Source organism: Carcharhinus amblyrhynchos, chromosome 7 (genome assembly GCF_965287045.1).
Source record: "Carcharhinus amblyrhynchos chromosome 7, sCarAmb.v2.hapA, whole genome shotgun sequence".
Lineage (NCBI taxonomy): Eukaryota > Metazoa > Chordata > Chondrichthyes > Carcharhiniformes > Carcharhinidae > Carcharhinus > Carcharhinus amblyrhynchos.
In genome coordinates this window covers 26,613,454-26,640,511 of record NC_137330.1, presented here as the reverse complement: position 1 = coordinate 26,640,511, position 27,058 = coordinate 26,613,454, and the positions used below count along the sequence as shown (strand labels likewise).

General features: G+C 41.6%; 1 protein-coding gene across 1 annotated transcript in view; it reads left to right on the top strand.

Annotated features, from left to right (window-relative positions):
- myom2b (myomesin 2b) overlaps positions 1 to 25,461 on the top strand; it is a 95,297-nt gene extending 69,836 nt beyond the window's left edge. The window contains exons 23-37 of the mRNA XM_080192043.1: positions 94 to 200; positions 648 to 692; positions 2,012 to 2,148; positions 4,723 to 4,867; positions 4,976 to 5,035; positions 5,518 to 5,585; positions 8,905 to 9,018; positions 11,522 to 11,609; positions 15,375 to 15,413; positions 15,788 to 15,893; positions 19,960 to 20,123; positions 21,242 to 21,278; positions 21,462 to 21,484; positions 21,884 to 21,939; positions 24,065 to 25,461. Of these exons, the coding sequence (XP_080048169.1) occupies positions 94 to 200; positions 648 to 692; positions 2,012 to 2,148; positions 4,723 to 4,867; positions 4,976 to 5,035; positions 5,518 to 5,585; positions 8,905 to 9,018; positions 11,522 to 11,609; positions 15,375 to 15,413; positions 15,788 to 15,893; positions 19,960 to 20,123; positions 21,242 to 21,278; positions 21,462 to 21,484; positions 21,884 to 21,939; positions 24,065 to 24,424 (1,549 nt within the window). The 3' untranslated portion in view covers positions 24,425 to 25,461. The remainder of the gene's footprint in view (positions 1 to 93; positions 201 to 647; positions 693 to 2,011; positions 2,149 to 4,722; positions 4,868 to 4,975; positions 5,036 to 5,517; positions 5,586 to 8,904; positions 9,019 to 11,521; positions 11,610 to 15,374; positions 15,414 to 15,787; positions 15,894 to 19,959; positions 20,124 to 21,241; positions 21,279 to 21,461; positions 21,485 to 21,883; positions 21,940 to 24,064) is intronic.
- Positions 25,462 to 27,058: the final 1,597 nt, after the last annotated feature.

Below are 27,058 nucleotides of genomic sequence, written 5' to 3'. Positions count from 1 at the left end.
AGGGTACGGTGGGGTGGGGGCAGGGTGGGGGGGAGGCTAAACTGTAACCTGCTCTTTCAGAAAACGATCCAATCTTTTTTTTCTCTCTCCTAGGTCCAAACTGATCTTTAAGCATCCTGACATGTCAGATTTGGGAACATACTCTGTGGCAGTATCGGATACTGACGGCATCTCTTCCAGCTATGTTTTAGAAAAGGAAGGTATGCATCCTTTCACACTGCATGAAGGGGGTAGTCAGCACTTTCTAGCACCTTCTGGTGGCTTACTTTGACTATGCAAATGACCTGGTCCTCAAATTAACGAAGGAGATCTTGAACACTGTGTGGACACACTTAATACCCACTGTCTCCCTTTTTGTGGTAAAGCAGGTTGACTGGAATTTCTGCACCTCTGAATTGAATAATTGGAGTATCATTTTGTCCTGGTCGCCTGGGCAATCAGTAAAGTCAGGTCAGAATTCATAAAGGAAATTCTGGTTGGGAAGCTTGCAGAATCCTTCCGAACAGTGTTTCTTTATTATCCGCACAATACTTCATGCCCAGATGGAAAAAAAAATCAAGAAATCTATCCCACAGAATGTAAACAGTTTATTATGAAATTTCACAAAAATGTCACAAAATGTACACCATCTGCTTTCTATTTTACAGAATTGGAACGCTTGATGGCTTTGAGCCACGAGATCAGACATCCAAGTGAGTATTGCCGAACTTTCACTGGCATATTTACTGTGAAACGTGATACAGCGGTGCTTTCTTTATTCTATCTCTCAATTATCCATCAGATTTTCTCAAGACAGCGTCTGTCTTGATGTCTACTTTCAGTGTCTTAATGTCTACGTTCAGTATCTTGATGTCTACGTTCAGTATTCATTCTTTAAGACTGTGGGTTTAGTGCACCATAAATTTGCTTTCCTAATTGAAAGTCTTGGACTGATTGATGAGGGACATCGTAAATACCACAAACTGGATTTTTTTTCATTCGTGGGACATGAATCTTACTGGCTGGTCAGCAATTTAGTTGCCTGAGGGCAGTAGAGAGTCAATCACATTGCTGTGGCTCTGAAGTCATATGTAGGCCAGACCAGGAAAGGAGAATAGATTTCCTTCCCTAAAGGACATTAGTGAACCAAATTGTTTTTTTTTCTGACAATCAATTCATGGTGATCAGTAGATTCTTAATTTCAGATATTTTTATTGAATTAAAATTCCACCACCTGCTGGCGCTGGATTCAAACCTGTGTTCCACAGAACATTAGCTCAGTTTCTGGATTAATAGTCTAGCAATAATACTACCATCACCTAGTATTAACTGTGTGGCTACATTAAAATATGCTGGAAATCAGTACGTGGGGAAGGGCAAGTCATTTAGCCAGCTTAATATTTGCCAGCATGTGTATATAAAAAAAATATGCCTAGTACCATCCCTTACTCTTGAAGGTGGAGCAAACATTCATTGTGCCAGATTTCCTCCTGGGGCATTGGGTAGGATAACAGTGCCAAATAGGAAAAATTCAGAATGAGAGGCCTACCACCACATTTTTAACCAGTGGACGTAGGCAAGCTGCTTCATTTTCCTGCCTCTGTCAACCCCTAAGAATACTGGGCTAGGGATGGTAGTCCCTAGACTATTAGGTCCCCTATATCATTAGACAAAAGAAAAGGACCTGGTGACAGGATCCAAATATTATGAAAGTTCAGGATGGGTCTATTCACAGCAAATACCTTAAAAGAAAAGGTTGTAAACAACGCCATTTCATCAGGAGAATGATGTGTTGTTCTTTACATAGATTAATTGCTCCTTAGCAGGAATTATTGTATTGAATGTCGACTAGTGTTGTACATTGTGCATCTATCATTATTTACACCATTCCTTTGGATTTTGTACAAATTTTCTACTGAAACCTCAAGCTATCTGGAGAACCCTTGTGGAGGTTCTTAAATTTCACTGTTTTTTTTTGTTGATTATAGTGACTGTGCAATTCAAAGCAAATCTTACTTCTCTTCCCTCTTAGCAATCCCGTTGAAACACGAGTTATCCTATGAGGTTTTCGACAAAGGCGAAGTTCGTTTTTGGCTTCAGGTTGAGAGTGTGTCACCCAATGCTACCTGCAGATTCGTTGTCAATGACTTAGAACTGGCAGACAGCAAGGTAATGACTCTTCAAGACAAAGTATCTAAAAGGGATGGAATGAAAAGTGGCCATTGCAGAAAGCTCCAAAGGACATCAGGGTGTGCCACAGCAAGGCATTGACTATCTGCATTTCAATATATTGTATTCTCAGTATACCCAGCTCAGAATCATAGAACCAAACAGTACAGGAAAGACCCTTCGACCCATCGAGTCTGCACCAACACATTAGAAATACTTGAATTCCCACGTAATCCCATCTGCCAGCACTTGGCCTATAATCCTAAATTATGATGTGCCATGTGCTTATCCAGATACTTTTCAAAGGATGTGGGCAACCCACCTCCATTACTCTCCCAGGTAGCACATTCCAGACAGTCACCACCATCTGGGTAAAAAAGATTTTCTTCACATCCGCCCTAAACCTCCTGCCCCTCACTTTGAACCTATGTCGTCTTGTGACTGACCCTTCAACTTAGGGGAACAGTTACTCTTTATCCACTCTGTCCATTTCTCTCATAATCTTGTATACCTTGATCAGGCCGCCCCTCAGTCTTCTCTGCCCCAACAAAAACTACCCAAACTTACGCAACCTCTGTTCATAACTTAAGTGTTCCACCCCAGGCAGCATCCTGGTGAATCTCCTCTACACCGCCTCCAGTGCAATCATATCCTTCCAATAATGTGGCAACCGGAACTGCACACTGTACTCCAGTTGTGGCATTCTATACAACTCCAACATGACTTCCCTGCTTTTGTAATCGATACCTCAGTTGATAAAGGCAAGTGTCCCATATGCCTTTTTCACCACCCTACTAACATGCCCTTCCACCTTCAGATATCTGTGGACAAACACACCAAGGTTCCTTTGTTCTGTAGAACTTCCTCATATGCTGTCATTCACTGAATACTTTCTTGTCAAATTACTGTTTCCGAAGTGTATCACCTCGTACTTTTCAGTTCCATCTGCCACTTATCTGCCCATTTTACCATTCCATCTCTATCTCCTTGTAGCCCAAGACCCTCCACCTCACTGTTAGTCACCCATCCAATCTTTGTGTCATCTGCAAACTTACTAATCCTACCTGATCAACCTCACAACCTGAAAATCGTGGGTAGGAAACCGACTACCTTACAACACATTGATACTCTAGTGTATCAGGTCATTGGCTTACCTCGTGTGGATCAATGAGTGGAGTGTATGGGTCAACTTCAGAGTCGCAGTCTCAACTAGTTGAGCAGAACGCCTGCACATAACAATATAAGTGGGCCATTCAAACCCTCAAGCTTGCTCCACCATTCGTGGATGATCTATACCTCACTTCATTTACTGATTTACATATCCCTTGACAATTTTGTCTAAAAACAATCTATGACTCTGCTCAAGGTGGGTGCACAGAATCTGGAAATTTTCCAGCTTGGTGCATCCACTCCCAGAGAAACAGTGTTGAATGACCAGGTTTTTGTTCTGATGGGGGAGGGTGGAGGTGTTTGCTGAAGTTGTGCCTGCTGACCCCTGAAAACAGTGCAGAGTTGTTGAATGTTGAGACAGGCTGTTTATAGATCCACTTCAGTGCACTGGGACTTTATCCCAATTGTAATAAAAGCACTTGGGCCCTCTAACCCTCTCACCTACTCCCCATGATCCATCCATGCTAACCCATGCCCCCATCCACTCCCCATGGCCCTTTATACTCCCATGTGACCTATAACTCTCTACCCATCCCATTTACTTACTTTTCATACCATCCATGCCAACCTCTGGATCTCCAACAATCACTCTTTGCCCTTATACTCTCCATGCCAGTATACCCACTGTCAGGCATAGGTAGAATTCAGGAGCTATGCTGAGCTGAAATAAAATAAAATTCTAAGTATGTATTCCAGACTTCATTATGTAACAACACTCTCATTGAAAAAAGCCATTTAAATCCCATCAAGTACTTAATCCCTAATAACAAAACAAGTAATTGTATTCATAGCCTCACAACAACGACAACTAAGTGAATTCTCCCAAATTTCTGGCACTATTTTATAAACAACTTTAATTTCTCAATTTGTTTTGCTAGTGTCAAGTAATAATACTACAACGATAATCCTCAGATTTATGTCAGCAAGCTGCTATTAGAATTATAAACGCAGTTGTTTTTTTTCAACTCAGATGCACAGCAGACCCTTTTTTACAAAATTTAAAGAGCAAGGATTCAAATAATTTGGCTGTTTTAACAAGTTCCAGAGACCTTATCCAATTTTAATGCACATTCACATTTATTAATTTTGTAAGTCACATACTGTGAGACTTGGACCTTGCTCCAGTGGAAATTTTAGCACTGAATTCAAATGGCTGTGCTGGGGTTTGTGTTTCTCCCATGCATGAATCACCTCCCACGTCCTTCCCTTCCCCACCCCTGTCAGAAGTAGGGACAGATTCCACCGTCATTTTGTTTGAGGTGTGGAGTCTCCATGATTCTGTTTACATCTGGGCCCTTGAAGGAGCATGATTTCTCAGCTGCTAAAAAAAATGGATTGTCCATAATGCATTTGACTTCAAGTGGACATCATACTATGAGAAATCTCACTTGATTTTTCTCACAGGAACACAGGATTACATTTGATAAGTCTACTGGTATGATTGAGATGGTGATGGAGCAGTTCACAAGTAAGAATGAAGGAACTTACACAGTCCAAATAGAGGACGGCAGGGCCAAAAACCAGTCATCAATCGTTCTGATCGGCGATGGTAAGTGTGCTTTCACCTCACTAATACATTCAACTTGTTTACACCTAACATCAATCCAGATAGACAGATTGCATTGGCTGAAAATGTTTTTCTGATTGTCTTTTGTAGCATTTAAGGCTGCCCTGGCAGAAGCAGAGTTCCAGAGAAAAGAATACCTGAGAAAACAAGGTAAGATACAAGTGGCCTTCATCTTGGGCAAAGCTTCTATGAGATTATCCTTCTTCAGAGTTTTTAAAATTAATTTGAAATCTTCTGGACTGGCACCTGTTGCATGCTAATGAGTTTCAATATTGGATTTCAATAAAGTAGACTTCCATCTGCTGTTTTATCTGTGATTATTATGTCGTTACTGTAGAGAAAGGAAGAATTTCATATGAATGCGTTAAACTGGTTGTAATGTTGCAGAAGGCCACATCAATGCATCTTCCAGTTCTATTTCGATGTTTTTATCTTTGCCTCACTCTGCACTAAATGTTAATGTTTCTTGCTTGCATTTCCTTGGTCTCTTGGTTCTATCCTCCTCCCTTGCACCATGCACTGCCCCCATCCCCCAACCCCTACATCACCACCACCCCAAGACGGTTGAGTTGTTGTACAGTGTTTCACAGGTTCCCTTTCTTTTAACTGAACCAACTTTGTTTCCTCTCTAGGGCCTCATTTTTCAGAGTATATTCACTGGCACGTGACAGAAGATTGCGAAGTTGAGCTGAGATGCAAGGTAGAAAACGTCACCAAATGTTGGGTGAACTGCATTGTTGTGACCAAAATGGGTTGTATGGGCTGGGCACAAGATCGGCAAAAGGTTGTCAAAAAGAAATCTATACATTGCTACCATCAGAGGACTGCAAGATTTCACAACATTTCACACACCTGACACTTTTACTCAATTACCTAAGATCTAACAGAACAAGATAGCAATGACCAAATGAATAATATAGCCTGCTATTAGAGTTGTATTAGAATTATTCACAGTGCAGTGCATTTGTTCTGGGTCTTGCCCAACATCAACATCCCTGGAGTTCCTGGCATCCTAATTTATTAAGCAAAGTCAGGATGGAAAAAGTAGAAGCTCTGGCTGCAACCACCTAATCATCTTTAGATATGAAAGTGGTATCAGAATACTGGAGGATTATAACTTCTAAATCTCTATTCAGAAAAGGAGAAAGAAATAAACCTGATAAGTAGAGGCAAGTCAGTCTCATGTTGGTAAGGGGAAGCATCCAGAGACAACATTATATACTACTTAGAAAAAAATTATATATGTCAGTCAACAGAGATACGTTAAAAGAAAATTGTGCCCAATGAACTTGATCATGCTCTCCAATTAAATAATGTAGAGAAGGTTGATAAAGGCAGTGTGGTTGAGGCTGAACATGTGGACTTGAAGAAGGAATTCAATAAAGTATCAGAAAATGGACTTGTTGGTAAGATTGAAGTCTATGGAACTAAAGAATCAATGGCTGCAAGGATACCAAATTAGCTGAGGAACAGAGAACAGAGATGAGTTGTGAACAGTTGTATGTTAGACAGGAGGAAAATATACGTTGGGGTCTCCAAGCCTTGGGTAGAGCGGGCATAATTTTGAACTCTTCAGATGACATAAAGCTTGGAAATGAAGTAATCTAAGAATGAAAGGAATAGACTTCAGGAGGACATATAGTGGTGAAATTGGTAGACACATAACAGATTAAATTTAATGGAGAAAAATGTATGTGTATGACAACATCATTGCCATATGGCAGGTTGGACACAATGGAATGACATGTTTGGATTTCCATGCATGCTTGGACCAATGTGCAAGCATAGACAGGTATTGGCAGCCATCTTGCATGACCATCTTGTTGGCAGGAAATTCTTTTTTTATGTAATTTCAGGAATTAAAAATGATGTTACTCAGAGGGGGTGGAATGACAATGCTCAATTATTGGGATAAGTTCATTATTAATCAAACTTCACTAAATTACTACCCTTAATTATATACAGGAAAATTTTAAAAGCAAACTGTTTTAAAAGAAGAAAATGTTACTATCCCAGAAAGGAAACTTGAAACAACCACCTTCAACTGTATTTTGCAATTTGTATAGCATGAGGAGAGGTTTGAAATCTAGAGAATGATGTCCCTGACACTTTGTGATGAAATTAATAAAGTAAATGTTTGTTGAGAAATAGAAAAACAACAATAAAACAAACTAGAAGTGCACTTAATTAATACACCTTTCCCTTACACCTCGTATCTCTTCTTTTCAACTCTTAACAATCTAATTCAAATCTATTCATGTTCCGTCCCCGTTGTTATTAATGGCCTCAGATAAACATCTATTTGCAGTGTTGCTAGGCTTATTAATATATCAAGTGCTCCACTTGCATCTACTCTTACGTATTTCCACAGTTTAGAATTTATATTCAGAACATCACCAGAAGAATATATTCCAATTTCTTTAAATTTCCCTGAAACTTTCTTGAGAAACCGAACTAACCAGCTTGACGAAGGTTGATAGGAGTACCTCTCTTAAACTTCGTAAATATTACTCCCTCAGTGTTTTACCTTCTCCCTCAATAAACGTCCGTCCATCCAAACTCTGCTACCCGTATCCAAACTTGCGCCAAATATCATTCAGCTATGACTTTTACGTTGGTTCCTGTACTAGCAAAGCCATCAATTCACAATTCTCATCCTAATATATAATCCCTTCATGGTCTCATTGTTTCCTTCCTCTGTAATCTCCTCCTCTATAACCCTCCAAAGTATTTTCATTCCTCCAATTTTGGTCTTTTATGCATCGTCAATTTCCAATAACCCATTACTGTTGAACAATCCTTTGGCTGCCTAAGCTGTTAGCTTTAAAATTTCCACCATAAACTTCTCTTCTCTGTCTCTTTTATGATGCTCCTAAAACTCATCTCTTTGACCAAGTTTAGCTAATAGCTCTTTATGGTTCAGTATCAAACTTTAAAAATAATCCTATGGAATGCCACATAACTTACTACTATGATGCATGTATCAGCAATTTTTTCAAACCAAAGAGCCAAACTACTTCAAAACTCAGAGCAAGTGGTCAACAAAGTATAAGAATGCTCATTTGCACTACTGAAAGTACGTAACTAAATATTATTGATAACAGAAAAGGGTGAAAAAATCCAGTAGGTCTGACAGCATCTTTGGAGAGAGGAACAGAGTTAAGGTTTCAAGTCCACATGACTCTTCCTCAGAGCTAATGTTTTATTTTGTTTTAATATTATTGATAATGGACATAATGATTAATAGCAGTATCAATGAAACATTATACTCACAGGCTGTATTTAATGGGACTTCTGCGAGACTTGAACACTATCAATAGTTCAGATACAAACCCGGCAAGCTGCTGCAATCCAAGGCTGTTACTCGGATTCTCTCTCTATAGATGAATCCCAAGCATATGTAATCTTTCATTTGTCACCTTTCTCACCATATTTGAACTTTCTGATCTCCTCTCTTGCTCAGTTTCTGAACTTGCAACCTTTCCCCTGTTACCCTGCTTTTAAGATGTTTTGTGTATTTTGGGAATGACAATCGAGCCATATTTGGTTCCGTACTGAGCCATATTAGACATGTGAACCATTTTGCCGACCCCGTGCTATATTAATCCAAGTCGTTTTGGTAGGCTTAATGGTTACAGCGACCAACTGCTTTGGTTTGAACAGATTTTTGGGATTTCTGCCAGCTTTTCATCTGTGCATCAATAAATATAGAAGAACAGGGATGAAGTTCCTTAAAAATCTTTTTTATTGAAGTATGAAAGAAATGGAATTTAACTGAAAGAAACACTGAGCACAGAACCAAAAATTGCATTTTTTGGAAAATTTTTCAAGTTGACAACTCTTTTCCCTCTCACCCAAACTGAAACATCAATACACAAAATACATGAAATTTATTGATGGCCATGTCATTGTTGGTTGAGTGTCCAGTGTAGAAAAATGTCTTGAAAGTTCTATCTTATCACAATTGCAGTTCTGTTGACCAACTGTCCCACCTGTTTTATTTCAATTGTGTGCTACAGATTGCAAACACAAAGAAGGAAACTGTGTTCAATTGGTATAAAGACTCTGTGACGATTGTCCCTGAAGAACCACCTAACCCCCAGACAGGGGACTGCAAGCTGCATATTCCTGAGGTAAATCGTACAGTCAAACAATGTGCAAAAAAAAGCATGTGTAAGTTCTGTGTAATTTTGCCAATAAAATGTGTTACCAAGCAGAAAGTGGTTTATGCAAATGTATTTTATTCAACTCAATTACAGGCCTGTATGCTTAAAGAGAGGATTCACAGAAACCGTCAAAAGCAAAGATTATGAGCTGCATTTTATGTGCTTCCATATGTATGTTTTTGGCAGGGGAAGAGGTGGATAGGTAAAACATGACGGGTGTCCAAACTAACCCCTTAATACAGAGGAGGGTGGGATTAGCACCAAAATCGGTAGCCCGCCTGCCATATTTAGGTAGATAATCAAAGGTAAATTAGACTTGTTATCGAACTAGTTGACTTCAATAATACACGATCCAAAATGGTTGGCAGGAGTGGGTAGTCCTTTGAAACAAAAATCTTCACGACATGGGAGGGAATGGGATGGAATGGGAGGGACGTTTCTATCTTCGAGGGCTGCCATTTGTGGGTTGCCTACTCACCTGCTGTCTCAAACCCACCACCTCCAACCCCTGCACCGCTCCCTAATTTGTCCAAGTTCTCCCTACCTAAAACCCCCAACCTGACCTGTTTCTAGGGATCCATCAGACCTGCTTCCTGTTCCCCATTGCTGTGCTGGCAGTGCCCACTAATGTGCTGTTGCTGCTGCAGGTTCTGAGGGCAGGACTTCCTCACCAGTGAGGTTTGGGCTTTCCATTCTGCCCACGTTTAGCCAGTGCTTCATGACTGTGAAGTGAGCTGCCATGGAGTGGCAGCCTCCACAGGGGTGGGTGAGGGAACTCATCCCAACTCCATAATATTCTGCTCCATACCTATAGTACACAGCAGGAAGTCTCACAACACCAGGTTAAAGTCCAACAGGTTTATTTGGTAGCACAAGCTTTCAGAGCGCTGCCCCTTCATTAAGTGAGTGATAGACACATCTTTGGGCTGGAGGAGGAAACTGGAGCACCTGGAGGAAACCCACGCAGACAAGGGATGAATGTACGAATTCCACACAGTCAGCCGAGGCTGGAATTGAACTTGGGTCCCTGGTGCTGTAAGACAGCAACTGTGCCACCATGCCACAGAACCATAGAACCCTACAGTGCAGAAAGAGGCCCTTCGGCCCATCGTGTCTGCACCGAACACAATCCCACCCAGGCCCTACCCCCATATCCCTACATATTATACCCACTAATCCCTCTAACCTACGCATCCCTGGACACTATGGGGCAATTTCTTAGCATGGCCAATCAACCTAACCCCCACATTGTTGGACTGTGGGAGGAAACCGGAGCACTCGGAGGAAACCCATGCAGACACAAGGAGAATGTGCAAACTCCACACAGACAGTGACCCGAGCCGGGAATCGAACCCAGGACCCTGGAGCTGTGAAGCAGCAGTGCTAACCACTGTACTACCGTGCTGTCCCAAGTAAAAGCGTAATTGATTGCAGCTTGGGTGGAAAAAAAAGTCTCCATGCATTTTCATAACACCATGTGCAGATTTAACTTGTGAGCTTCAGAACCCTGATATCGGGAGCCCCAGTGGAGATCCTGACCCAGCACTTACTGGAAGCAGGATAGACTCAGTAATGATTGGCTTTACATCCAATTTAAAGAAGCAAATGGGCTGACCCAATCAGGTGAAGTGGTCACTGCTAAGCCAGGTCGGGGATTGAAATCGTGTTTCAAAATGGAGGTAAATAAAAGAAACAAAATTAGGTCCAGCATCAAGCAGATGGACCCCTCTGCAGCTGTGATGGATCAGCATCACCGTCACTGCAGAAGACAGGCAAATGTAGGAGGATACGGTCAAAGAGGATAAAAACAAAATACTGTGGATGCTGGAAATCTGAAATAAAACTGAAAATGCTGGATAAATTCAGCGGGTCTGGCAGTGTCTGTGGAGAAAGAAACACAGTTAATGTTTCCAGTCATTCGACCCTCCGACAGAACGATAGAAAAGTCCATGGACTCGAAACTCTGAGCTTGACTAGGAATTCACCAGCGTAACATTTCCTGGCTAAGTATCCAGGTAATTGCTGCATATCCAGGCCAAATCCTTGACACTGAGCTCAGTGTCACTCCAGGAGAACAGAAATCAGCCCATCAGAGGTTTATATGAGTGTGTGTGAGGTCTGGAAACACATTTCCCAACTTATGTCCAGAGTTTAATGATTATGGATACTAGGAGACTTGGCTATAGCGTGTTTGCTCTGATCTCACAGGCCAGGCATCAACTGGTCAAATGACTGATTCCAAGAAATGCCAGTCATGCACTTATAGAATGCTCCAGAATGACTTCTCCATTTTCCTACATCCTTTACAGAGTGATGCCTCTCTCTCCTATGGAGAATGATGGAGTGAGGATTGGAGTTTTATTTGTTAATTGTATGATATCATGTGTTACAACTACAATGCCCAGTGACACTGCAGCACTGTGTAAAGTCATTTGCAAGTTTCTAACAGAAGAATCTCTTTTATTTTTAGTTCTCTAAAAAGGATATGGGCGAGTACAAGATGACACTGAAAGATGACAAAGGGCAGGATATCACAGTATTAGAGGTGGCTGGCAAAGGTACATATGTATCAGTTTGCTTATCTTTATCAAGCAGATTTTTCAGGATTCTGGCCCAGCCTTTTTGCAGCTGTATAATTCACAGCATGTGTAATTATCACTGGACAGAATCCTTTCATTTTGGATGGAAAACTTTATTTGCATAGTTCCCTCCCCATGTTAAAAGCCTGCTGAAGCGGGAGTGCAAGGAGGTGGGAAGGTGTGATTACCATCCTTCCCCTTCCCCCCACCCATCCCAGGACTTACATGGGAAATACCTGATTAACCCGCCAGTAGCACACACAGAATATGAGTTCCCATGGTAAGGGATAATGACCTAAACAAGTGGAACGCGTGCCCCGAGTGTTTTATAAAATGGGCCCCTGAGCGGGTTCAGTATTCTATCATCCGAAATGGGACATGTGTAAATGTACAGCAAGCTTGAGGTTCAACTTTTGCTTTATAAAGTAAAACACTGATCATTTCCTGAGTTATTACAGGAGTAATTGCATCTCCTTCCATTTCTCCTGTTGACCTGCATCCAGACATCTGCTCTATTATTTAAACATTTTCAAATAACAAGTAAAATAAACCATAACTATATTTACTTTACTTAAGATGCCAGTGAGGTTTTGCTTATGATTCTACAATAGGTCCTGCCAGCAGCTCAGGTTCATAGGCAATGGTACAACCACAGAAAATAACCTCTTTAGTCTTTAAACTTGGCACAGAACTTCAATGTGTTGTGAATTGTGAGGAGGAGAGTTTTAAACTTCAAGAAGACATAAAGGCTGGTGGGATGAGGTGGATCAGTGGTAGATGAAATTTAATTCAAGAAAGTGTGAACTGATTCAATTTGCTAGGAAAAATGGGAAGAGGCAGTATAAATTAAAGGACACAATTCTAAAATGGGTGCAGGAGCAAAGGGAGTGAGTGTATATGTGTACACATCATTAAAAGTGGCAGGTGGAGAGAATGGTTCATAAAGTAGGTGGGATCCTGGGCTTTTTAATAGGAATGTAGGATGCAAAAACAAGGAAGTTGTGATGAACTGATTCAAGTTTGACTGGAGTTGTAGTTTTGGTAACAGTTTAAGAAGGATACTGAAATAAATCAAGGCAACTTAATGTGGCAAATAAATAAGAACATAAGAACATAAGAAATAGGAGCAGGAGTAGGCCATCTAGCCCTTCGAGCCTGCCCCGCCATTCAATAAGATCATGGCTGATCTGTCGTAGCTCAGTTCCACTTTCCCGCCCTCTCCCCATAACCCTTAATCCCCTCTCTTATCAAGAACCCATCAACCCGCTTCTTAAAAATATTTAGCGAGGCAGCCTCCACCACTTCAACGGGCAGAGAATTCCAGAGATTCACCACCCTTTGAGTGAAGAAGTTCCTCCTCAACTCCGTTCTAAACCGCCTCCCCTTTATCTTGAGGCTGTGCCCCCTAGTCCTACTGTCTTTTTTGAGCGGGAAGAGTCTCTCCACCTCTATCCTATCCATCCCATTCATCATCTTATACGTCTCAATGAGATCTCCCCTCATTCTTCTAAACTCTAACGAGTACAAGCCTAGTTTATTCAGCCTCTCCTCATAGCTCAACCCCCTCAACTCCGGTATCAGCCTAGTAAACCTCCTCTGCACTCCCTCCAAGGCCAAAATATCCTTGCGCAGGTGCGGTGCCCAAAACTGCACGCAGTACTCCAGCTGCGGCCTCACCAATGCCCTATACAGCTGCAGCAAGACCTCCCTACTTTTATATTCAATCCCCTTCGCTATGAAGGCCAGCATCCCATTCGCCTTCCTGATCACCTGCTGCACCTGCAAGCTGGGTTTTTGCGACTCATGCACAAGGACCCCGAGGTCCCTCTGCACCGTCGCCTGCTGCAGTTTTTCGCCACGTAAGTAATAGTCCTTCCTACCATTCTTCCTACCAAAGTGGACCACCTCACACTTGCCAACATTAAATTTCATTTGCCATTTCCTGGCCCATTCGCCCAGCCTATCTAGATCCTTCTGCAGACTCTCCACACCCTCCGCACAATTTGCCTTTCCCCCATAAAAGATTTATCAATGAGATATATATGAAGGGTTCAACAGCACAACTAATACAAATCTACTCCGAACATCACTTGAAGTCCAAGTGAGGCCCTCCAGCCCCAGGTTCATCCCCTTGCTTCTGATTGGCCCAGGATATGTGCTCTGGTTCAGTCATGTGGCCCATGAAGGATTGCCCCTTTAAGAGGTCACAACACCACATTCCCTCCTAACTTTTAGACTACCTATGATAAAATGAAAAGAAAAATAATAACCCATAGGCAGAAAAACGACAATATTACAGAAGGGACACCTTCAGTAAGGGACAGTTAGTAACGTAACGTCAGCCAGTCCAGAGACTTCCGGACCCTTGCAGAATGCCATAACTGTGTCAGGAGTTCTTTAGCAGCCAATGACACAAGGTCCATAGCCACCTTTGAATTTAAGACCTGCTGGCTTCATCATCTGCCTCAGCCACTGAAGCCAAAGGCTGCTTTGTCTCTACCTTGTTCACAGGCTGGTACATGCGAACTTGATGCAGGTCACACTTGGAGTTGTCTCCACTTCACTGCTTAAGTGGTGAACATGCTTCTTAACCCGATCGTCCTGTGCCTCCACCCTATATGAGACTGGGCCTGCCTTCTCTATGACTCTCCCTGGCACCCAGGCAGGTCTGCCACCAATGTTTCACGCCAACACGAGGTCATCCAAAGCAAATCACCAGTCCCCTTTCTGAGAGTCATGATGCGGAGAGTCTTGCCTAGAGTGGTATTTATTAAGATCAGGGTCATGTGTCCCAAAAAATGTCCAGCAATATCCAGATGAAGCCACAACCATGGCCATTCCCAAAGGTGCTTGTTCACTGGTGGAGCAAACACTTTGAGTCTGACAACTTTTGCACTCAAATTTTCAGTCAATGCCAGGCCACCAGACATAACTTCTTCAACTTTGGGAGGGCACATCCTCACCCAGCTTGGCCCAGGTTTGCAAGCTCACACTCCATTGGCTCTAGCCCAGTCACATGGCCTGGGCAGGATCATCCCTTAAAGGGGCCACGCTACCACAGATACAAAGGCAAAAGGATGCAAAAAAGTTTCACAAGAATGGTTCCAAGGATGAGGAGCTTCATTTATATAGATAGACAGGACAAGCTGGGACTGTTTTCCTTGGAGAAGAGAAAAATGAGAGGAAATTTGATTCGGATATTCAAAATCAATGAGTCTGGACAGAATAGATAGCGAGAAACTATTTCCTTGGGCGGATGGATCGAGAACCAGAGGGCACTGATTTAAAGTGACTGGTAAAAGAAACAATAAGGAAAAACCTTTTTTTATATACTAAGTGGTGAGAAACTGGACCACAGCACTTGGGTTTGGTGCAGACGGATTCAATTGTGGCTTTCAGAAGAGAATTGGATCTTTATCTGAAGTGGAAAGATTTGTAAGACTATAGGGAAAAGGTGGGGCAGTAGCAATTGGTGAATTGCTCCTGCAGAGAGTCGGCACTGACACGGCGATCTTTCAGCGTGGTTATGGTTCGATGATTTTATGTGCCGTATGTTCCTTTCCAATCATGTAAGGACATTGACCTTGGAAGTTATGCCTAAGTGAATGTTTGCAAATGAACAGTTAACATATTAATTAAATGGATTACTGCCTTGGAAAACATGAAATCAATTTCATATTTTTGTACTAAGCATTCACAAGATGTATAATAAACTGAGAAAATGGAATGTGTTCTGTATTTCAGTGTATGAAGAAATTGTCCATGAATTGAGCAAAATCAGTGGTAAGTGATTATATTTCCAAGTTAAACTTTGACACTCCATTTTAGTGATTTATATGCCCTGCCCTGTTATACATCCATTATGTGTCAATGGAAATGCCTGCGTGGGCTTGCTTTTATTGCCACCAGAGGTGGCTATTGCATTTTATAAATACTGTGTGGTATATCACAGTATTTATTTACAAATACAATCGTTGATTATGAACAGAGAAATATTATCCCAAACACTTCAAAATGTGACAATCCCCCGGGTAAATCATAAGTTTTTGATACTTCTTATTTTACTTTGTATAGTATTTCACATGAGCCAAAGGAATCTTCACAACCAACCTAATATATGTGTGCATGCACTAGTTTTAAACTGTGTTACTTTTCAGGGCTGTCTGCTTCCGAACTGAAGATAAAATGCACTCCAGAAGGAATCAGGATTCAGTCCTTCTTGAAGTACTACATGGAGGATATGAAAGTTTTCTGGTACCACAAGTAGGTAAAACTGTAATTACTTTGGAATAAGTAGATCAGTGGAGTGTTTAGGAAGTAAGTGCTTAACACTATATTGTAACTATGTAGACTTGCAGTGCTTACCTCAACTCAAACACTTGATCAGTTGAATCATTTGAAAACCCAAAATGAATTTCTTGACAAAAAACTTACTGTTCTATAGATTTTTTATAGGTAGCCTAATATACAAGACCAAGTTGTCAGTAATGATATGGATTATACTAAAAATCATGCCAATATCTTGCTGACTTTTACACCAGTGGGATCGTATAGTCCTGCCAATGGCACACCCCTGGCACAGGTTTCCCCGCAGCAAGGGGTGTCATTTATGCATAAGAACACCTCCATGCTTCAGCTTCCTGCAGTCTTTCTCCATTTAAGTAATATTCAGCTCCTTCCTTCCAAAATGTATAACTTCACATTTTCCTACATTATATTTCATCTGCCAAGTTTTTGCCCATTCACTTAATCTATCAATATCCCTCTGAAGGCTCTTAGTGTCATGCACACCACTTGCCTTTCCATCTATTGTTGTGTCATTTGCAAACTTGGAAATAATACATTAATTTGCGTCTGCAATGATCCCTGTGGCACTCCAATAGTTACAGATTGCCATCCTGAAAATGCTTCTCTTATCCCTGTTTTCTATTAGCTAGCTAATCTTCTACCTGTGCTGAAATACTACCCCAACCCCATAGGCGCTTACCTCATTAAGTAGTGTTTGGTGTGATATCTTATTAAATCCTTCTTGAAAACCTAAGTATATTTCATTTATTGATTCCCCTTTATCTATCCTGCTCATTACAACCTCAAAGAATTCTAAAAAATTTGTCAGGCATAATTTCCCTTTGATGAAACCATGACTTTGCTTGATTATAAAATGTATTTCTAAATGATCTGCAATTATATCCATTATAATGGACTTTAACATTTTCCCAATGATAGAGGTTAAGTTAACTGGCCTACAGTTTTTTTTCTCCTCCCTTTTTGAATAAGGATGTTGAAGTGGCAGCTTTCCAATCCTCTGGGACTTTTCCAGGATTCTTGGAAGATTACTGCCAGTGTATCCATTATCTCTGTAGCTATTTCCTTTACTATCCTAGGATGCAACCCATCAGGTCCAAGAGATATATTAACCTTTCGCCCCATTAGTTTTCCTAGTACTTTTCCTCTAGTGATAGTTATTGTATGTATTTCCTCCCTTTTGCTCCTTGATTATTTAGTTTTTTTGTATGTTATTAGTATCTTCTGCCACGAAAATTGACAAAAGGTCAGTTATTAATGCTGCCTCACAGCACCAGGTTTGATTCCCGTCTTGGGTCACTGTCTGTATGAAGTTTCCATGTTCTCCCTGTGTTGCGTGGGTTTCCTCCAGGTGCTCTGGTTTCCTCCCACAGTCCAAAGATGTGCAGGTTAGGTGGATTGGCCATGCAAAATTGCCCCTTGGTGTCAGGGAGACTAGCTAGGGTAAATGCATGGGGTTATGGGGTTATGGGGATAGGGCCTGTATGGGATTGTGGTCAGTGCAGACTTGATGGGCCAAATGGCCTTTTTCTGCCCTGTAGGATTCTATTAAGAAGGTATTTATTTAACTCCTCTGCCATTTCCAGGTTCCCCATTATTATTTCCCCAATCTCATTCTCTAAGGGACCTATGTTCACTTTGGCCTCTCTCTTCCTTTTGATATATTTAAAGAAGCTCTTACTGTCCTTGTTTATATTACTTGCTAGTCTACACTCATGGTTTATCTTCTCCCTCCATTTTATTTTCCTGGTCATCTTTTGTTTGTTTCTAAAACTTTCCCAATCCTCCGGCTTACCACTAATCTTTAGACATTCACAAGAATATCAAATGTAAAGGGAACAATAATTTGTACTTAACAGAACAGATGACAGCCATTCTCTGGTGAATTCCCCAGGGCAATGCCTTGACCACCCAGAGTCAACCTGCCTCGTTTGAATTTGAACAAAGCTTGGCAGCCAACTGTCAATCATCAGTTAACTGGTGCATTCTCCACCGCAACACTTCTATCAATCTGCATCCACTTGCCAACCCAATCAGCACTCTTTTCTCATGAAGAATAAATTATTGTTCCCTTTACATTTGGTACTCTTATGAATGTCCTGATGAGTGCACAAAGAAAAGCTTCGATACGTCAGTTTTTTCAGCAATACTCATGTTTTGTAGTATGAAACGACTGCTTGAATACCTAGTATAATCTTAAATGGACTGCAGAAAAAGACAGACTTGGGATATACAAATCTTTGAAGGTGGGAGGACAAGTTGATAAGGCTGTTTAAAAGGAACGCAGAAAGTTCGACTTTATAACAGAGTTGTGTATAAACCTTTATAAGTCATTGGTTAGGCTACAACTGGAATAGTTGCCCAATTCCGAGGCACCGGACAATTGGAAGGATGTCAATGCCTTGAAGAGGCTGCATAGGTCATCTACTAGAACATTATCTGGGAGAGATCAGAGAAGCCACAACTCTGGCAGCATTGCAGCAGTGGGAGGCAATTGCCTAGTGGTAGTATTGCTAGACTATTAATCCAGAAACTCCACTAATGTTCTGGAGGCCCAAGTTTGAATCTCGCCAGAGCAGATTATGGAATTTTGAATTCAGTAAAAAATATCTGGAACTAATGTTCTTCATTGAAGGAAATCTGCTGACCTTACCTGGTCTGGTCTAACTGTGATTCCAGAACCACAGCATTGTGACTGACTCTCAACTAGGCATGGGCAAAAATGCTGGCCAGTCAGTGATACCTATATCCCATGAATAAATGAAAAAATGTCACAAACAGCTTAGAGGAAACTAAATAGTTTGAACTGCCACAAGACACCAATGCAATGAACCCAGTTTCTGTCGCTTTGCAGGAAAACAAGAATTAAGAAATAGGAGCAGGAGTAGGCCATCTAGCCCTTCGAACCTGCCCCGCCATTCAATAAGATCATGGCTGATCTGTTGTGGCTCAGTTCCACTTTCCCGCCCTCTCCCCATAACCCTTAATCCCCTCTCTTATCAAAAACCCATCAACCCGCGTCTTAAAAATATTTAGCGAGGCAGCCTCCACCACCTCAACGGGCAGAGAATTCCAGAGATTCACCACCCTTTGAGTGAAGAAGTTCCTCCTCAACTCCGTTCTAAACCGCCTCCCCTTTATCTTGAGGCTGTGCCCCCTAGTCCTACTGTCTTTTTTGAGCGGGAAGAGTCTCTCCACCTCTATCCTATCCATCCCATTCATCATCTTATACGTCTCAATGAGATCTCCCCTCATTCTTCTAAACTCTAACGAGTACAAGCCTAGTTTATTCAGCCTCTCCTCATAGCTCAATCCCCTCAACTCCGGTATCAGCCTAGTAAACCTCCTCTGCACTCCCTCCAGGGCCAAAATATCCTTGCGCAGGTGCGGCGCCCAAAACTGCACACAGTACTCCAGCTGCGGCCTCACCAATGCCCTATACAGCTGCAACAAGACCTCCCTACTTTTATATTCAATCCCCCTCGCTATGAAGGCCAGCATCCCATTCGCCTTCCTGACCACCTGCTGCACCTGCAAGCTGGGTTTTTGCGACTCATGCACAAGGACCCCGAGGTCCCTCTGCACCGTCGCCTGCTGCACGGTCCATGGGATTGATTTTTGCAGAACTGATGCTTAACTGGGGCAGAGATTTTTAGAAAAGGTCCGGCAACTCTAGTGCACTCACTGTGGGTCAACCTAGTTGCACCACAGTTTTCCACAGATTACCATAGATTGTCAGAAATGTGGAGTTCCACAATAATATTAATAAAAGTGTAATTTTTTTTTAAATTGAGCACATTGATTATTTTTCAACAGTGCCATATTATTGGACATGTCTAATTGGTACTGCAACAAACGCCATCCTTTCCTGTGTAATTCTCTCTGGCAATACTACTTTGTAGAATCTGAATGAATGGTTAGGCGTACAACATCAATTCCTGTCTACACATGGAGGCTTGCTATGATAGGTCACCTGTTTGCATTGTGCGAATGCCTTAGAAATATTGTGCTCTGTTCCGGTTAGAGAATCAAAGATTGCATCGTCTGAAAAGATGAGAATTGGAGGAAGCAGTGACCAAGTTTGGATGCAGATCTGTGAGCCAACTGACAAAGATAAAGGCAAATACACGATGGAGATTTTTGATGGCAAAACCTCTCACAAGCGATATCTTGACCTTTCTGGAGAGGGTAAGTTGCTCATTCAGAATGTGATGTTAAAGTCACACAAATGATAAAAATGAACATCAAATAAATGGATTCTTCTTAATTAAAGGTTATTTAAGATATGGATTAACGGTGGTGCACTATTCATATTTCCTATCAGTGAGATATTAACTGCCTTGGAAAATGTTTCCATTCTTCTTTCAAAGCCACAATTTCATTTAGATAAAAGCAAAATATGTTGTGACTTATCTGAAACAAAAACAGAAAGCTGTGTGGGGGCCAGCAACTAGGCCATGGCGTAGGTGGGCAGGAGGGTCGGGGGGTGGGGGTGGGGGGGGGTGGTTGGTGGTCGGGGAGGCAGTGATACAGGGTTGCGGGACTGGCCAGGGATCGAGAGGTCAGCAGTGCAGGGTTACTGCGCATGCACCAATCTCGGCACTGACAGATCAGCGTGTGCTCAATGGCTCGATCAGAGTGATGCTGCTGGCCTCTCTGCCAGGAAATAGGCACCACCCCCACTGAATTTTAACATGATTCATGTGAATGTGGGAGATTCATTTAGAAACTCCCACTGAAAAAAAACAATGGGATTTACTCCAGCTTTTATGCAAATCCAACACTTTGAATTTTTTTTGGAGAATCACCTCCATAGTTTACCATTGCTTATTCACACAGGGTGACATTTGAGGTTTTAGTAAGAGCAGGCTTTGTGCACCATGGCAGGGATGGAGTGGAAGGGAGGCCCTGGAAAGATGGGCACAGATTTAAGAGGCTGTTCTAGGACTTTGGGCAGGAAAGGGAAGATGGAGACAACCTAGTAACTTGCAAGGCTGGGGGTTGCGGGGTGGTCGAATGTTGTTTTTCTGTGGAGTGGAACATGGCCATAACGGGGAATTCATACTTGTATGTGAAACAAATGGAAATAAATCAATAACTGGTCCAGTTTGGTTAAATTTCACAGTAACTTAATCCATGTCACATAGCAGCGCAATCAGGGTAATTTGCTTCAAGTGGTTTACTTTTTTGTAAAGTTAAGAAGTACACCTAAATGTACATCAGATATGAACCTGTGTAAACTTTGATGAGTTTGCAGATACATTATTGTATGTTAGTCTGAAACCTCTTTCTGATTTAACCTGCAGCTTATGCTGAAGCTTACACTGAATTCCAAAGACTGAAGTAAGTTTCTGTGTGGTGCATGTAAATTTCAATTTCAGATCATGCAATTTTGGAATGCTTTCAAATGGAATGCGTTCATTAACGTTTGTCTTTGTTAGCTGAAAGTACACTGGCAGAAATATTACATAAGTCCTCGAGTTTTAACAATTCAACTTTATTAAATATTTTAATTCTCATTTTCAGAGCGGCAGCTTTTGCAGAGAAGAGTAAGTACTGAGTCTGATTTTCCTATTTATTAAAAACGTTATTTCAAATTTGTGCCAAGCTTCTCATTAAATAGCTTTTTAAAAAGATAGTTGTTCAATTCCCGGCTTGGGTCACTGTCTGCATGGAGTTTGCACGTTCTCCCATGTTTGCAAGGGTTTGCCCTGGGTGCTCCAGTTTCCTCCCACAATCCAAAGATGTGGGGGTTAGGTGTGATGGCCATGCTAAATTGCCCCTTAGTGTCCTGGGATGCATAGGTTAGAGAGGGTAAATATGTGGGATTGTTGTTGGTGCAGTCTTGATGAGCTGAATGGCTTCCTTCTGCAATGTAGGATTTCTATGATTTTGATTTCTATGAATCATTTGACTTGCTTAAGTTGTCATTGATTTTCCCATTATAGATCGTGGCAAAGTGTTAGGAGGATTGCCGGATGTGGTAACTATAATGGAAGGCAAGGTAAGAGCAAATCATAATCCAAATCCATTTTCACTGCTTCAGCATTAAATATTATTTTCACTCATTGAAAAAGCTGCTTGACACCATGCCTCCATGGTATCACTCCTCCTCTTAAATCTAAGAACTTTGCATTCCTTCACTATTGGGTTCTTGTCCACTCACTGTTTCCATCAATCCACCACTGGCGCCCATGCATTCAGCTGTCTGGGAGACAAGGCCAGGATTGCCCTCCGTAAACCTTTTCACTTCACCAGCTCTCTCTCTCTCAATGATGCTCCTAAAACCTCTCTCTGTTGTCAAGCCTCTGATAACCTGCCCTGACTTCTTTTTTGGCTGAAGTCAGCATTTGTCTGATCACACACCCAAAAATGTTGACGATGTTACATAAATGCAAGTTGTTATTGCTAAAAATGCTACTGTGCACTCTGGATGTCATACTTCCTTCAGATCTCAAACAGATTTAAACAGCGGACAGGTTCCAAAGTCAGACTTCTACCACTACACTGTGGAACTGAGGGGGTGATGGTAGTGTTCCGAGGGATGGAATGCCATAGGTGCTGGCGAATGGCTGTTTACCAGTCCATAGGACAGTATACTGTGGTACTCTCATGAGATTGGTATCAAGACTACATGTCATTTTGACATATATTCATCATTTGGCTATACAGGTAAACATTACAAAGCTTGAAGATTATACAAAACTTGGAAATATAGTACAGGAAGAATGTAACAATATTCAGGAGGACATAGACAGGTGAAATGAGAAGACGCATAGCAGATACAATTTGATGCAGAGAAGTTTCAAATGACATATTTTCGAAGGTAGAATAAGGAGAGGAAACATGTAGGACAACTGTAAAAGTGTATAAGAACAGAAAGACCTCAAATTGTGTACATCAATTTTTGAAGGTTGAAGGATCAGTTAAAATGGTTGGTTCAAAAAGCACACGGGATCTTTGGTGTTATAAATAAAAACAAACAAGGAAGTTATGTTAAACATTTAAACAAGACTGTCAGGCATCAGCTGAAGCATTACGGCCTGTTTGGTATGCCACTGAAGGATGTGAAGGCATTAGAGAAGGGGCAAAAAAAGATTTACAAGATTTGTAGGAGGGATGGCAGATTTTGGTTACTAACTTTTGGGGTTAGCCCTTTCGTCAGGTGAAACTCAGTTAGGTCTCATCTGACGAAGGGACAAACCCCAAAAGCTAGTGGTGTTTGCTACCAAATGAACCTGTTGGACTTTAACCTGGTGCTGTGAGACTGCTTACTGTGTTTACCCCAGTCCAACGCCAGCATCTTCACGTCATGATTTTGGTTACACAGAGCAACTAGAGGAGCTGGGATAGTTCTGTTTAGAGAAGGGAGGAGTTAACTGGAGATTTAAAGAGATGTTCAAACAACAGAGACTGTTGATACAGTTTGACAGTAAGTTCAGAAACTAGAGCATGCTCACATAAGATAATTGACAAAAACAAAACGTAACATAGCATTTTTTTTATGCAGTCAGTTATAATGATCTGGAATGTACTATCTAAAAGAATGATTAACGCAGAGTCAATAATATCTTCCAGAAGGAAATTGAATATTTGAGAGGGAATAATTTTTACGCGCATGTGAGTAATTGAATAGTCCTTGTAAAAAGCAAGTACAGGAATGTTGAGCTGAATGGCCGCCTGCTGTGCTCATCATTCTATGATGTAGTAATAAAGGGCCTGAGGATTTTGAATATGGCCCAAGAGGAGTGACACTGAACGCACTTACTTTCCAAAACTATTCATTAAATTGCTAGACAACCTTCCATCAATCTCTTTAACTGATGCACGCCCTGATCCTTTCTTATTATTGCCAGCTATGTGTACTGGTTGCCACATTAATGACAACCAAAAAGACACTGTTGTAATGTCAACATAACAGGATCTTGTCATACGTGCAGTTTGATTCCAGCACAAACACTGGCTGCTTCAATTTCAGAAGATGAGGCCAGGTTGGGTTGTCAACGATAAGTTTATTTTTGACTCACTCTCATCCCTTGGAAAGCAGGGCCTCAGCCTTTCCCCCAGTGTGACCTTAAAAAGCATTACATTTTTGAAAGGGTTAACTTGGCTTTTGCTTTGTGTTCCAGACACTGAGCCTTACTTCCACTGTGTTCGGGGATCCGACTCCTGACGTGACCTGGCTCAAGAATGACAAAGACCTTGAGTTGAACGATCACCACATTGCAACTCTCGAGCAGGGAAAATATGCTTCCCTGACAATTAAAGGCGTCACCACGGAGGATTCAGGAAAATACGGCATTAACGTCAGGAACAAATACGGCGGCGAGACAATTGATGTCACTGTAAGTGTCTATAAACATGGCGAGGAGATACCAGTGATCAAAAGGGGAGTTCAGCCACCCCCAGTGCAAAAGACTTCCCCACATGCAGAAGCCTCTCAACCAGCAGAGCCACCTAAGAGTTCAAAAGTTGGCAGAAGAAAGTAATGCAAAGATGATTCAAGGTAGCAACTTGTTGTAAACTTAGGTTGAACCGCAGTGAACAATTACATTACAAGTTAAAGCTTTATGTAGTAAATAGTATTTTGAGTTGGGGGTGGGGGGAAGTCAATCTTAGTCTGTTCCTCAGTACAACATGTATTCATTAGATGACAGGTGGGATCTTCCAGCCTTCCTGCAGTGTGTTTTCCAGTAGTGAAGGCTGATTGCCATCAGTGGGATCTTCCAGTCCCATTGATGTCTACAGCCTCTTGTGTAGCTCGCCGTCCCGCCACTGGGGAACCCTTTGTGGGAGGTTCTCATCGTTGTGACCGGAAGATTCTATTGGCTGGAAGGGCTGGAAAAGATCTTAACCCTCAAAATCATTTAAGGGGAGATTACTCTGCTTACTGCTCCTAGTAAAAGCTGATTATAATGATCAGCAAACTCCCCAGCCTATGATTTTATGGTAACGCGAATTACTTTCTCACCAGCAATGGGGCAGGAACACTAAAGCACGGAATCTCTTCTTTAGTTTTTTTTTTGTAAAGGACACAAAAAGGTCTAGATGTTTACAGAGGAATTGTTGTAACTGTGTGAGCATGAAGACAAATCGGTGAAGGTTTTGCAGAAAACGTACCTTTTTAACTAGCTGCAGTAGTAACCTCTTACCACCGTTCACGCCGGTGGGATTATCCCGCCCTGCTGCAGGGAACCGAGATTTGGCTGGCCTGCCAAATTGTCTGATCTCGTTGCAGCGGGAGCGTGCTGTGAACGGCCAGTAAGACCGTGCCCTATATGTATTTAAAGGCTCTCCTGATTCATCATGTGGAATGTACAGAATCTCACACCATTCTGAATTAATTGTCACTTTGTTACTTCCAGGGGTTTTCATACAGCAAAATTAATATCAACCCTTGGTTAGAATTCACTCCTACTGTAACCGTGTCACATGACTAATATCTACCGTGTCCAATTAAGTTGCTGTGCTTTGTTTGTCATGCTTTGCACCAATAAACTGGCCTCCCACGGCAATCTCTGATGCATACTCGTATTCCTGTCTCACACTGATCGCGTCACATGTCTCTTAACTCTCCTATCTAAAGTCACATGGTTTAAAAACTGACCGGTTCTGAGATGCCATTAACATTTCCACTCTTGGTTCAAATGTGTGACATGTCGGTTCATCACTTGTTTTATTTGATGTGTGATTTTCACCAGCAATAACAGCACACGCACGTGGAAGCAAATTTGTAAATAAAAGGTTTCCCAGTCAAAAGGGACTGGATGGCAAAGTGGTTTCGTGCACCTTCATTTTTGCATGGGAATCAGAGAGAAATGAGTGCAAACGAAAAGGCACAACGTCTCTCCCAGCCATTCACCGTAAAGAGTCTTTGTGAACTCAGCTGAGCTCCTGGGGGACCCACAACACAGAACTGTTCATCAGGACAACTGTTTTACTCAAACAAACACAGGATGACTGGTGCTCAGCCCAAACTTCAATGATTTACATTCAGTCATCGGGACATGAATGAGACTGAGGATGATTCTACACCAATCAGTTCCATTCACAGTGCTTAGAATGAAGGTGCTTAAGGCAGCCAGCAGGACTTGAACAATACTCAGGATGGACTGATATGTGCAAGGTAACATTTTCACCACACAAGCACTTGCAGCTCATCGCCTCCAACAAGCAAAATTCCAACCCCCATCCCAGTCTTAGTTTAAAGGATTAAATTATGACAGATTGTGGGATGATTTAATTCAGGCATTAAAATGATGCACATAAGAGCTATTTCTGCTGGTGGAACAAATGAGAACAAGGAGTCACAAGCTTGAAATTAGAGCTGGGTTTTGTTTAAGGATGAAATCAGAAGGCACGTTTTTACACAAAGTGTAGTGTAAATTGTAAAATTCCCCTTCGCAAGTGGGTGATGGATCAGCTGCAGCTAAGAATACTGCTTATTAAAATGGAATTAATTTGATTAATTATGGTTGGTATCAAGGAATTGAATAGCCTAATCCCATTCCTATCTTCTGACTTTCAATAGCACTGTCATTGCTGAGTTCCCCTCCATCTACATCTTGAAGCTACCACACAGCAAGCTTCATTGAAAGCAGCCAGATTAACAAGAACAGGGCGCATGCTGGGTACTTGGTGATGAGTGGTTTACCTTCTGACCTCTCAATCCTCTTAACCATCTACAAGGCTTGTCAGGAGTGTGAAGGAATGTTGATTACTTGCTTGGATAGATCCAGCCACAATTCCATTAAAAAGCCTGAACAGCATACATGATACAAAAGTATGATTGATCAGTGTCCTGGGCTCCGTGCCCACCAGTACGTACTCTGGCTCAGAAGGCAGTACTGTAGGGATTCTATGATTTCTATATCCCTCATTATTTTATAGGCCTCTATAAGATCACCCCTCAGCCTTCTACATTCTAGAGGAAAAAGTCCCAATCTACCCAGCCTCTCCTTATAACTCATACCATCAAGTCCCGGTAGCAGCCTAGTAAATCTTTTCTGCACTTTTTCTAGTTTAATAATATCCTTTTTATAATAGAACTGATCAGAACTGTACACAGTACTCCAAGTGTGGTCTTACCGATATCTTGGACAACTTCAACAAGATGTCCCAAT